Here is a 14,513-nt window from a genome sequence, read left to right as displayed (position 1 = left end):
ACAAACTTGGGAAACCTAAAGAAAAATTGGCTGGATTGTTAATGGATTTTGGTGGTAGTTTCATAATAAATGAGGCCTCACACTTTTTTTGTGACAGTAGGTGCTACTATTTATTAATTCCTATTAAACACAATGCAAAGCTTTATAAATAGAGTATTACTTAAACCTCATAACAACCCTATAATAGTATTACCTCATTTTACAGATTAGGAGACTAAGTGACTAATTATACAGTTTACCCAAGGTCAAAGATAATAGCAAGTGGTGAAACCAAGATTTAAACCCCAATTTGTTTGATTCTAGATTCTATTTGGGTTTTCAGTTTATCCTAAGTATCTCATCTTCTATAAACCAGCAGTTAAAAAAATAAATTATTTTTATAGCTATAGTAATTAATTCTATCTATCCATCAGAACTCTTCAAGTTTTATGAACTTCTTGAACTTGAGCCTTTTCCCAGCAAATACTAGCCAAAAATGTGAACAACCCTTGGCGATTTTAAAATCTAAAAGCAATGTAAAAACAATCAGTGTTCAAAATTGTACCTGATGGCCCAGGCCAGGTTGCTAAAGTGGATAGTGTCATTCAGGCACACTGAGGCTGCAGGTTAGATCCCCGGTCAGGGCACATATAAGAAGCAACCAGTGAGTGCATAACTAAATGAAACTAAGTGGAACAACAAGTTGATACTTCTGTCTCCCTCTCCCCACCCCTACAAATCAATGGAAAAAATAACAAAAAAATTATACCTGATAATTAAATAATAATTTAGGTAAAAAGTACAATCCAAAAATGAAATGATCTGCATACACAAGATGTTTTTTAAGTGTAGTTTTAATGATAATTGTACGTGCCAGTGATAGTGCTGGATGTTACACAGTCACATATGTAACCATCACTGCAATTCTATAAGACATTATTATGCCAATTTTCATAGGTTTAGAAAGATTAAATACTTGTTTAAAGTCATACAGGTTAGAGTAGAACTGGAATCCAAACTTAAGTTTACTAGATTCCATACATATTCTTTCCACCCAATTCCCTCATATATTCTATTTTAAAATATTTTTAAATCATTTCCAATTCTTACTGCCAGTCAAAAACCTCAGTCAGTTCTTTAGTTGTGTCAAACCTACTTCTTAATGCCAATGTAACTACGGCAATCAACTCCTATGCACAAAAAAATCAGCTGGATTTCGAGGTTTAATTTCTACTGTACTGGCCAAGAACGTATTTGGAAAGACACAGATGAATATCAAATTGACCACACCTCCCTGGAACTGCATCCCATTTCTAAGTCCCTTGCACACAGCTGGTAAAGCCTGTCTCTTTCCAGTAGACTCTCCCTAACACTTGTGCAACAACTTAAGTCAAAACTATCTACTGTTGGATCATTATCACCCATCTAAAGAGCTTTAAATTCTATAAGCTTGTAAAATTAAAATATTACCAACTTTCTTGAGAATTTTAAAGCTTAAGTGAAAGTAAAGTAACTGAAAGATGAGAGGCATCCATTCACAAAACAATGTGTTTAACCAAGGAAATAAAATTCAGAAAAAAGTAATCTACTCTTTAAAATCAAGTATCTTCTACCTACAAATATTTTAAAAATTCATTTAAGAAAAACAACAAAAAGAAATCTGTCTTGCATAAATTGATAAATTTTAGAGATATTATTGCCTATCTCCAAATAAACCAGCTACAGTGAAAGGGCCATGGCACTTAAGGGTAGTATTGGGATAAGACTGAGTACCAGAAAAAGAATCAGATAAGGCATGGCGGTGGGGGGAAAGCACAGAAGAACCATTAAAAGTAGACTGGAGTAATTAAAAACATACAAAAAACCAGAAAGTCCTCACATTTGGTATTCTTCAAATGAAAACTTACTAAAAAGAGAACATAAGGCTCCATTATGAATACTATATTTAAAATAATTTTAAAAAAAATAATGAACAGTGCATCCGTTTACATTAAAAAACAAAAGAACGAACATGGACCAGTTGGTGTTTTAGCTAATATTAATCTGTCTTCTAATGTTCTCTTTTACAGATGAGGAAGCAGGTCTAGACAGGGTCACAGGCACTGCATAGCTGAGACCATAACCCACTCCCCTTGACTTACAATTCAGTATCCTTACAACTTTCACGAGGACAAGCTACCTGGTATACTGAGCATCACATCATCAGATCACTGTCCTTCTCTAAAAGAGCTGAAAGTGTATCTACATAACTATTCTGATTTTTCTGGGTTGTTCTCTACAGATCAGAAATTGGCAAACCACAGGTTGTGGCCTATCTTTACAAGCTCATGCGAGCTAAAAATGATTTGTACATTTTTAATGGGTTGTTATAAACAAACACACAAGCAAACAAAAAGAACATACAATTGAGAATTTATGTATCCTGTAAACACTAAATTATATAGCCCTTTAAATAATATGCTTGCTTGACCAGTGTTCTAAAGCAGAACTAGGCAATAGCACTAATTTTTAGTGACAGAAATGTTCTATAAACCTGTCCTGTACAATACAGTAGCACTTGTCACATGTGCCACTGAGCAATAAAAAATGTGGCTAGTACAATTTAGAAAATAAAATTTTAACGTTATTTAACATTTAGTTTTAATTAATTTGAGTTTAAATGACAATATGTGGTCAGTGGCTAGTCAGGTGATGCAACTCCAGGAATGGCTCAGCATGGGTGGGCCTTTCGTGCTCTTACCACTCTGAGAAATAAACTGTTGGAATTTTTACTACTCAACTACTTCTCAGAAACTTTTAACTTGGATTGAAAGGCTTCTTATTAAAAAGCCTCTTCTAGGGCAGGCATCAGCAAATTACAGCTACATGTCTTGGTAAACAGTTTTGGAACACATGTTTATGTATTAGGCTATAATGTCAAAGATGAATAGCTGTGACAGAGACTACGTGGCTCAAGAGCTAAAAATATTTACAACCTGACCTTTTAATAAGTTTGCTGACCTTGTTCTAGACTAATAGTTGACACAAGTGATTTTTAGTTTCCTCTTCTGTACTCATTTCATTAAAAATGAGTATTTAATAGTAACTTTTTTGTTTCTCAAGACATGACATAGCAGATAAGATTTTTTTTTTTTTTTTTTTTTTTTTTTTTAGAGGCAGAGATAGACAGGGACAGACAGACAGGAACAGAGAGAGATGAGAAGCATCAATCATCAGTTTCTCGTTGCGCCTTGCGACTTCTTAGTTGTTCATTGATTGCTTTCTCACACGTGCCTTGACCACGGGCCTTCAGCAGACCCAGTAACCCCCTGCTGGAGCCAGCGACCTTGGGTCCAAGCTGGCGAGCTCTTTGCTCAAGCCAGATGAGCCCGCGCGCGACCTCTGGGGTCTCGAACCTGGGTACTTCCGCATCCCAGTCCGACGCTCTATCCACTGCGCCACCGCCTGGTCAGGCAGCAGATAAGATTTTTTTAAATTATTTTTCCTTTGACTTGAGAGAGAGTGGAAGGGAGAGGGAGAGAGGGAGGAGAGGTGAAGGGGAAGAGAAAGGGAGAAGCATTAACCTGTTCCATTAACTGTTCGATTTAGTTGTGCACCCGCTGACTGTTTCTCGTCTGTGGCCTGAACAGCGGCCGAACCTGTGACCCCTGGCATGCCGGGATGATACTTTAGCTACTGAGTCAGGGCAGATGTGATTTCTTAAAAAACTATTATTTAATATTTTTATTTGTACTGTTTGCTCTCAGAAAGAGAAAGTAAGGGTTTAAATTAAAAGTCTGTACTTGCATCAGGGAAAGGGCATTGCAGAGCAAAACCGCAGGTCTCCTGCTTCAGGCTTTCCTCCCAACAGCTAAGATACAGTGATGCACTTAACATGTCGGAACTCAGGTGACCCATCCATAAGATGGTAATATTCTCTTACCAGTATGAGAGTTGAGCTGGGCCAAACTTTCTCTGGAGGTCTTTGACAACTCTGAATCACCAATTTTATGACTTTGATTTTCAAATGCACCTACTCCCTTAGAGTGTATGTCCATCAACTCTACTAATCTGCTCTGCTTTGGGCCTTCTTTTTGTCTCAACTCCACAGACCTTAAACTTAAGAAACATTAGGAAAATGACACTCCTAGTGTATGTTCCTCTTGCTACAGACTTTCCTTGAAGAGCCAAAATAATAACTAACAATGGCGTTTTTATTTTTAATTCTGCTTCTGTTGTTTCAATTTGAAATTACAAGAATCTTTAGCTTAAAGTTACTACTGTTCTCCATTCTGTCCCTCTTCAGTACATAAAGATGTGACAGCCTAAAGCCCATGTACTGTTCTAACCTAAAATATGGAAAATAACATATGGCCCAAAGCAAAGACATACCTGTTTCGTATATCCAAATTAAGAAAACTGACTTAAAAAGACACAAGCAGCCATATTTACTAAACATTTACCAGTGTATACACAGTCAATATAAAGAAAAAAACTTGTAAGATTAAAAAATAATAAAACTCCAAGGATAACTCTAGTAACCCCTCATTTTAAAGCAAATAAGGTACTCCATTTGACAAATTTTCTATAGAGTAAGAAAATGTTAAATTTAGTTTCACCTTTTTATATAATTTTTAATGTATTATAATGACATGAAGGAATTATGGCAATACTGTGGAGCTATGAGACTAATTATATATATAATATATATATATTATATATATATAACTAGAGCACCTGCCTTTGCAATGTTCTCAAATCTCCAACTATTTGCTTTCTAGTCACCTTCCTTCCTTCCTCTCTTTCAGATATAGCTAACAGAATATTCATGACATGATCTATATCTAGGGTACATAGATGATTTTCTGCACATTGTGTTAATCAAAGATTTAATTTGTGTCACCTTAAGCTATTTTGTTTAACTGTATTAAAAGCAGATTCACCATCTTTTAAGGGAGGTTTAGTATCTTTTTAGAAGGATTCAAAAACATTTCAGTTTCATTATATACTTAAAATTTTACTCTTCTTATATAATTTTTGTGTGAAATTTTGCCTTTTTATGGATTTTTATATTGCAATTAAAAGTTATTTGGCCAAGTTGCTTTACAATCTCTTCATTTATCTCAGGGCTAACATTAAAGTGAGACCATTATAACAGAGCTAGAGGGTATGCATGGATTTTAGATAATCTAAAATTATACTACTCACAGTTCAAAAAGAAAAAAAAAAGGATAAGATAGCTACTAATATAACAGTCCCGAAAACTACTAATATAACCACCCTCTTAAAAATAAAAAGGAAAAATATAAGCACACATGCATGAACTTTTAAGTAATATTATGCTTCAACCACCTCTTCTAATAACTGACTCTGAACTAACAAACAGAATGCAGTATGGGATGTTAGACAGTTATGACTACTGCAATGTAGTATGTCAGAGAACACTAAAAAAAGTCTAATTTCAAAGGTAATTTTCTTTCCTAAAAACTTGCATTAAATAAAATTAGGGATACTAGCATCAATTTTAAAACCTTACTATACATTATTGCTATTCAGTTACTTTAAAATTTGATATTAAGATCCAAAGTAATTATTGCAGTGCTTTAAAAAGTAATTAATGAATGTTAAAAAATACTTAGGCAATATAAACATAAATTGGAAAGAAAGGTTAAATGGTACTTTACCAACAAACATTTCATGAGTAGGTGTCCTAGTAGTAAAAGTGGATACATCTGAAGAAATGGGAAGGTGAACATCACCACTACTTTTTGTGAGGAAAGGATTTAAGCTTGGAATGGCATCATCAACAGCATCTACAGTAGCAGAGAAAGGATCTGTGTAGTCCAAGTGCATTACAGCAAAATGAAGAAAGGAAGTAAATTAATTAGTATTGTAATTAGTGAAAAGATGCAAAGTGAAAAGTAGTAGCTATATCACTGTTTATTAACTTTAAATGCAAAAATACTTAATCACCAAAATGAAAGAACTGTATTTAACATATTTTAAAGTGAATCCTCAGAAAAAAACAAATTTAGGTGTCCATTAATAGAAACATATTAAGGACAGATATGCTTTCCAGCGTTAGGAAGCCAAAATTAGGTAATTAAAAAAGAATAAAATGCTTATGTGAAACAGCCACCTACCTTGAACCATAAAACCCGCCCCAGGTGGGAATGTATTGACTTTGGTGGCATAACTACATTTACTCAAAAAAATGATGTCTTGTATAGGTTCAGAAGTAGGAAATAAGAAAATAAAGATAAAGGTCTAACAATGGGGTTTCATTTAAAACAGAGGCTAACGACTGGCCATGTAGTACACTGTGAACAGTTTTGAAGGCCAAGCTAAGAGTTTTAAAGAGTTGGCTTTAAAATTTAGCTGAAGGATTAGCTAAAAAAACATATGTACATAACATATAAACACAGACAACAAATGGCAGTAGCCAGATGGAAAGGGGGTGAGGGAAAGGTGGAGGTGAGCAAATTGGGGGAAAATAGGGACAGAGACTTTCTTTGGGGTGGAGGGTGCACAATGCGGTATACAGATGGTGGCTATATTAAGTTATACATTCGAAACCTGTAGTATACAGTTTTGTAAACCAATGTCATCCCAATTAATTCAATTATTAAAAAAATAAAAATATTAATAAAATAAAAATTTGCTGAAAAAATAACAAAAATATTATTTTCTACTAGAATGTTAGCATGCATACCCTATTATCAAATTCTACATGTAAAGTTGTTTTAGGACCAGGTATTTATGATACATATACCTCATTCAAGATAATCAGCTTTCTAATGATTGAAAGCCATTCATCCTACCTTAGTAAATAGAGAGAGGAAAAAACAAAAAGTAGCAAAAACAGTGTCATAATTTTATCTCTTGTAACAATAAAAAATGAGAAGACAACAGCTGCTGCCTATTCTCATTTGTGACCATCACTGAAGAATACTGTGTTCCCCAAGCACTGTATTTTACTCTAAGATTATATGAAGGAACAATAAGAAGGCAGCAATGGCCCAAGAACAGGTTATTCACTATGATAAAGGCATCTATTCCTTAAAGTCAATCAATTCAAGGCGATTGCTCCACAATCCCACAACTGACTACAAAAAAATATGACAAAAATATTGAGGTCAGTGGCTTAAATATAATAAATCTTTTTTAAATTTTTGTTATCACTTAAGGCCCTTTCTAGGAATTAGGAATTAATATGGAACATCAATTCACAGACAAAAATAAAGTCTTACAAAGGTATCAAAATTCACTTGGGTACTATTCAAAATCAAATGAATCATGTTTTAACGTCTTCTTCACCCCATACCCCTCAATAAATGGAACAAGGAGTGAAAACAATCAGAAAAAAAATAATTCAGAAATAAGAAGTAGAAAATAGATACAGTAGGTTAAATTTTTTAAAAAATGTTATTTCTTGACTTTAGTGAGAGAGAAAGGGAAATAGAGTGACACAAGAAGAGCGATCTGTTCCTGTACATGCTCCGGTTGAGGATCAAACCAGTAACTTCTGCACTTCAGGACAGTGCTCTAAAGAACTGAGCCATCTGGCCAGGGCAATATGTTGGATTTTTTGTACTAAAATAAAAATGTAATGGTGATCATTCTAACTACTTATATAATAAAGGAGCCTGGGCACTGGCTAGTTGGCTCAGTGGTAGCATGGGCTCAGCATGTGGGTGTCCCGAGTTTGATTCCTGGTCAGGGCACACAGGAGTTGCAACCATCTGCCTCTCCACCCTCCCTCTCCAACCCTCTCACAGCTGTGGTTTGATAAGTTCGAGAGAGTTAGCGCCAGGTGCTAAGGATGGCTCCCTGGTGGCCTCTCCCTTAGGTGCTAAAAATAGCTTAGATGACAAGCAATGGCCCCATATGAGAAGAGCATTGCCCTATAGGGGGCTTTCCGGGTGGATCCCAGTTGTAGTGCATACAGGAGTCTGTCTCTCTGCCTCCCCTCCTCTCACTTAATAAAACAAAAGAGAAAAGAAAAAAGAAAAGAAAGGAGCCTGATCAGTGGTGGCACAATGGAAAGAGCACTGAACCAGAATGCTGAGGTCTCTGGTTTGAAACCCTGAAGTTGCCAGCTTGAGCACGAGCTCATTGACATTATCTCAAGGTTGCTGGATTGAAGCCCAAGGTCACTGGCTTGAGCAAGAGGTCACTGGCTCAGCTTGATCCCCTCATTCAAGGCATGTAAGAGAGACAATCAGTGAACAGCTAAAGTGAAGAAGCAACTATAAATAGATGTTTCTCTCTCTCTCTCTCTCAATAAATATAAAAAAAACAAAGCTGCATTAAGCTTAGACTTATCAGTTTGGTTTTAAGTGCTATATACAATAGTGGCAGGGAGGTTTTTAAAGTACATTACATTTTTTTGGACAATAATCAACAAAGTAGATCTCTCTAGTTTACAGTGCAAATGAAGTCATAAGAGAAGTCACTCAAAAAAGAAACACATTTCTGCCACAAATCCACTGGTTTATGAGAAAAGACATAATTGGGAAAGGTCACTAGTTATCTGCTGTGCCACTGATCGTGTTTTATCTAAGTACATGGTATCATTTCCTATTATACAAATAACTAAGAGAAGAATATGCAGTCATGTGCAAGTGCATCTGTATTTAGGTCAATCAGACAATAAGAAAAATCAGCTCTTAATCTACTTGACAAAACATTACACATATTCTAGAATGATATTAATGTACTAATGGACACTATACTAAACAAAAATATTAAGACAAAAAAATCATGTTCTAGCTATTCCAACTTAAACTTGACTCACTAACTGTAACTTTACTCTTAATTCCTTAAGATATTAAAAATAAATACTCCATTATTTTTATCATTACTCACTTGAAAGTTTACTTTTATGTTACAATAGAATCGCAGAAAAATAATCCAAAAAAGGTAAAAAAGATGAACACAGAACCAGTTCAGACTGACTGATGGTGGCGCAGTGGATTGAGCTTTGGCCCAGGAAGCTGAGGGCCCCGGTTCAAAACCTGGAGTTCTGGCAAGAGTGTGGGCTTGTCATCAATATGATCCCAAGGTCACTGGCTTGAGCCCAAGGTCACTGGCTCAGCTTGAGCTCCCACTCCCCCATATCAAGGCATAGATGAGAAGAAATCAATAAAAACAACTAAAGTGAGGCCCTGACTGGTTGACTCAGTGGTAGAGTGTTGGCCTGGCGTGCAAGAGTCCCGGGTTCGATTCCCGGCCAGGGTACACAGGGGAAGCAACCATCTGCTTCTCCACCCCTCCCCTTCTCCTTCCTCTCTGTCTCTCTCTTCCCCTCCCGCAGCCGAGGCTCCATTGGAGCAAAGTTGACCCGTGCGCTGAGGATGGCTCCATGACCTCTGCTTCAGGCGCTAGAATGGCTCTGGTCATAACAGAGCAACGCCCCAGATGGGCAGAGCATCACCCCCTGGTGGGTATGCCGGGTGGATCCCAGTCGGGCGCATGCGGGAGTCTGTCTGACTGCCTCCCTGTTTCTAATTTCAGAAAAAAAAACAACTGAAGTGAAGCAACTATGAGTTGATGCTTCTCAGTTCTTCCCTTCCCCCCTTCTTTCTGTCTCTTTATCTCACAAAAACAACAACAACAACAAAAAAACAGTTCTGTCATATTAGTCTTGAGACTAATCCCTTTACACACAGAAAATGTGAATTTTTTCATAAAATGTTGTTTCATGCCAGCTGAGAGTAAAACTCTAGAATGGATAATTCATTTTGCCTCAATTAAAATTTGAAATCTTGCTTAAAATATTCAAGTGTACCAAGTTGATAATATTGGATATTGTTTGATCTGGTGTAACTCCAAGTTTTCAAAGTGATGGAAACTTAAATCTCAGATATTAGTATTCAATACAAGTGCTTGCTTAGACTCCAGACCATTTCTTGAAAATCAAAGGCTCATTAATAATACAGTAAGAAGAACAGGAAAGCGTGTGTTCTCTCTTTTCAGTGGAATCTTACATGGCTTTCACATAAACATATGAAACTTACTTCCCTTTCACTCCCTAACACTAACCTATAAGGAATATACATTTTCTCTGTAGTGTTTATGGTAAGAACTAAAATATCAAATTTGTTAACATCAATTTTTAGCAAATGAAAAGCATAAATAAGATTTTAGAATCATTAAAAATAACTGTCTTTGGTCACATGCTATATATTTCAAATGTTCAAGCAAATGGTTAATTTTTTAAAAACCTTTTAAAATTATCATTATGACCAAAGCTTTTTATATTTAAGATTTATTTAATTATTTCAGTCTAATTTTATACAGTAAAAAAATCTTAGTCTGAATGTCTAAAAATGAATATACTAAGTTAGGAAATCTTCAAAATTTTTGCTTAAAATACTATCTAACATTCAGGAGTCAAACTCTGAAATTACCACCAACCCAGGAGCCAAATATTTTACATGAAAGTCAAGACAAGACTTAGTTCTTCTTAAATTGAGAAGGTCACAGTGAAGATCACTGTCCTTTCCTCACACATAATAAGGTTTTGTGCCTTTGTACTTGATCCCACTGTACTTGATTTATACTTGTAACATTTTTAAGAGTCTCACTTGTACATAGCAAGCCTAATGTTAAAATATGGGGAAATTGTGATGAAATGGTACATAAGGCAAAATAACCAAAAACAGAAAAATAAAACACAATTAAATGTATTTCAACATTGTAATCACAGATTGCTACGGAATATTTCTTGTAACAGGACATGGAACAATTCTTACAGGCTGCAATTACTTAAAATTATTCTCCTACAGTAACAGTATATTTGCTTTCATATATGACCTCAAAATAATTTTAAGCAAAAGCTTTAATTTGTCACTGTTATAATTAATAGGATATGGTGTCCAGATTAAACAATTTCAGAGTTAAGTTGTTTTGGCATGTTATATTAGTTCTCAGTTTTCTGTAGAAATTTTCATCTACTGAGAAAAATACTTTTCAACCTTAATTTAGAAAAACTGCTCTTTTTTTTTTTTTTTTAAAGAGAAGCAAGCTGAAACTACTTAAATGGTATGCTCATTCTACTACCATTTTCTTAAGCACTTTACAATAAGCAAAAAATAAGCGTGTAAATTTTGGCGGATTAAAAACTCTAAAACTAAGACTTATTAGGATATTAAGAAACTCTTTTCTTGGCTTTGGCCAGTTGGCTCAGTGGTAGAGCACTGGCCTGGTGTGTGGATGTCCTGGGTTCAGTTCCCAGTCAAGGCACATAAGATAAGCACCCATCTGCTTCTCCATCCCTCCCCCTCTCCCTCTCCAGCAGCCATGGCTCCCTGGGAGCGATTTGGCCCCAGGTGCTGGGGATGGCTCCATGGCCTCCTGCTCAGATTCCAGGAAAGAGCTCAGTTGCTGAGCAATGCCCCAGATGAGCAGAGTATCTGCCCATAGGGGCTTTCTGGGTGGATCTCAGTTGGGGTGCATATGAAAGTCTGTCTCTGCCTTCCCTCCTCTCACTAAATAGAAGAAAACAAAGAAAAAAAAATCTCCCTTCTTAATCTCAGTTATCTACAGTTCACCCAGATAAATTCTAAAAAATATCTACCAACTTTACCTTGCCTGTGATAGTTTAGTGCAAGGTTAGCCAATCTTTTTATACCTACCACCCACTTTTGTATCTCTGTTAGCAGTAAAATTTTCTAACCGCCACCGGTTCCACAGTAATGGTGATTTATAAAGTTTGGAAGTAACTTTATAAAATTTATAAAGCAGAGTTACAGCAAGTTAAAGCAGGGGTCTCAAACTCAACTCAGCATGTGGGCCACAGAGCAAGATCACAGCTGTCTGGCGGCCGCACTAGGTCTACAAAAGGCAACTGTTACGCAACACTTTTCTCACTGCAGTTGAAAACAAAAAAAAATCAGTACAACAAGCACAATCGTACATGCAGTTTACTCAGTGTCACAAAACGACCAGAAACTGTAGTTCGCATCACAACTGCTGTTAACTAAGCTAATATCTAGCTAGGATGCTAGAGAAATGAAAAATACAAGTAGGCCCCTAGGCTTACTTAATTTTATCCAAAATTTTTTGAACTTCGTGGATTAGTCTGCGGGCCGCACAAAATTGTTTGGCGGGCCGCATGCGGGCCGCGAGTTTGAGACCCCTGAGTTAAAGTATATAATAATAATTACTTACCAAGTACTTTATGTCGGATTTTTGCTAAGTTTGGCAGAATAAATCTTTATAAAACAATTTACTATAGTTAAATCTATCTTTTTATTTACACTTTGGTTGCTTCGCTACCGCCCACCATGAAAGCTGAAACTAGCGGGCGGTAGAGACCAGGTTGACTACCACTGGTTTAGTGGGTCAAGTGTCAACCTGAAATGCTGAGGTTGCTAGTTTGAAACCCTGGGCTTACCCTGTCAAAGCACATATGACTAGCAATCAATGAACAACTAAAATGAAGCAACTATGAATGGATACTTCTCACTCCCCTCCCCATTCTCCCTTCTCTGCAAAATTAATAAATAAAATCTTTTTTTTAAAAAAAGGCATTTATCAAAAAAACTTTTTAATAAAGTATTTATTGACTTTAAACTTAGAAACTATTACTCCCAAATTTTAAGATTTAGCTAAATTAAACTTGCCTTCAGAGAGTATTAGCTTTTAATTAAGTTATGGCTCAAAAAATTTGTCTAAAAATCTAGTGTTTTACTATTCCTGTTCCCTAATCTGTGTTAGGAACCAGAAATACCAATCTAGGGGAATAAAATGACCATTCATACAATTATTTATAAAGTACTATTATAAACTAGACATTGAAGGTATAACCTTGAACAAAATATTTTAAAACTTCTGCCTTCACATACATTATGTTTATTATACAAAATAGCCTTAAGAAATGGCTATAAAAAACAAAACATAAAGTCCTTAAACCTCACATTATGAAAATAAAGAAGAAAAAACATCTAATTCATAAAAACTCACTGTTCTTTAATTTTATATTTGCCATGAAAAGTAAGCCAATCAATTCAGATTTCACATGTAAGCCACACATAAGTTTTAAGGTAGCTTGCCATTCTCTGTAGTTCTCTAGACATTATCCTTTCTCAGAATATTCCTTTTCTTCTCAAATAATTTTTGAGTGTTTATAAAATAATACTTACATATATACAAACAGAAACACCAAAACCAACCAAAGAAAATGATTTGAAAGCATACTAAATGACTAAGCAGAAGTGGTTAAAAATTGACAAAGAGACTAGGCTCACTCCTTCAAAGATGCCACGGACATGGTCATAATATGGTCACGTCAAGATCAAAGAACTGACAGGCAGCAAACATTCCTGTTGGTACTATGGAAAAATCTTTGAACACCAAAATCTTAGAAGTCTAAGTTAAATCAACATTTTAAAAACAAGTAGCATAAAATTTGTCATGACATTCCTGGTCAGGATATAGTTTACTGCCTGATAACACAGTTCTGAGTTTTATTAGAACTTTATTATATACTTACACAAGATGAGTTTTTTTCCCCCTGCAAGTAATTTTTTTTTTCTATACCAAAAGTAAAATGACTATTACGCATTTTCTGATTATGGAGTAGAACTTCAACACTGAAAGAATAATTTTACACTGAAACATACATTTGGTCATTCCTATTCTTCTTCATTAAACCTCATTTCATAATTTAATTGAACATGAAATCTAAAACTACATTTATAAATAAATGAAAATGTCTTCAAAAGGACTAACTTCATTGCCATTTTAGTATTTTTAAGTTCTCATGTATCAAATTTAACAAAAATTATACAAATAAGTAAAATACCACAGACAAGGGAGAGCAGACACCTATACAACATATAAAGTAGAATTCTTGAATGCTTACCTCCCCATGTATTTGCTACCTGAGAAGCAGTTGACATAGGAAGTACAGACGGATGAAAAGTTGGCTGTTGCAAATCAAGCAAATCATTTGGTAGCTTTGATGTGCTAAAAAAATATTTTGAAAAGTTGATTTATTTATTAGGTAAACTCTGCTATATTAGTCATTCCCTTTTCCTGCTCCTCTAAATCAGAACATTAAAAAGAAACTGAGGCCCTGGCTAGGTGGCTCCGTGAACAGAGTGTCATCCCAAGGTCATAGGCTCAATTCCTGATTAGGGCATATATGACAAACAACCAATGAGTGCACGGGTAAATGGAACAACAAATTGACCCCCCCCCATCAATGGAAAAAAATTAAAAAATAATAATTTTTAAAAAAACTGAGAAAAAGTCCCAATAATGTAAATCTCAAAAGGAGGAAGAGTTTCAGCAAAATAACAATGGCATATCCCTCATACAACAGCACACATCTAAGGAGGCCTAGAGATATATTCAAGTACTGTATCTTCAGTTTACATAGGAATCAAATTATAATCATCCTCAAGAAAAGATCAATAACTGCCCCAGTGAAATACTGATTTCTGTATTGAAATAAACCTAAACAACATGATTTGAAAATATGAAACAAGGCAATTTTAATTTTTCAAAAAAATTTGTTTTCTTACTTTTAATCTTTAAAAAACTTC

The 14,513-nt window shown here is 35.3% G+C and overlaps 1 protein-coding gene across 12 annotated transcripts in view; it reads right to left on the bottom strand.

The window, feature by feature from the left end:
• Positions 1–14,513, bottom strand: part of PICALM (phosphatidylinositol binding clathrin assembly protein) — a 134,193-nt gene that overhangs the window by 30,935 nt on the left and 88,745 nt on the right. For 5 of the 12 annotated variants that reach the window (XM_066248627.1, XM_066248650.1, XM_066248638.1 and 2 more), the window contains exons 12-13: positions 13,829–13,932; positions 5,643–5,792 (exon numbers count right to left, since the gene is read on the bottom strand). In XM_066248627.1, coding sequence (XP_066104724.1) covers positions 5,643–5,792; positions 13,829–13,932 — 254 coding nt within the window. The remainder of the gene's footprint in view (positions 1–5,642; positions 5,793–13,828; positions 13,933–14,513) is intronic. The other 7 variants (XM_066248719.1, XM_066248727.1, XM_066248699.1 and 4 more) reach the window with 2 other exon arrangements.

This window comes from Saccopteryx bilineata, chromosome 1 (genome assembly GCF_036850765.1).
Source record: "Saccopteryx bilineata isolate mSacBil1 chromosome 1, mSacBil1_pri_phased_curated, whole genome shotgun sequence".
Lineage (NCBI taxonomy): Eukaryota > Metazoa > Chordata > Mammalia > Chiroptera > Emballonuridae > Saccopteryx > Saccopteryx bilineata.
Note: the sequence above shows the minus strand (reverse complement) of the source record. Positions and strands in the feature narration are given on the sequence as shown.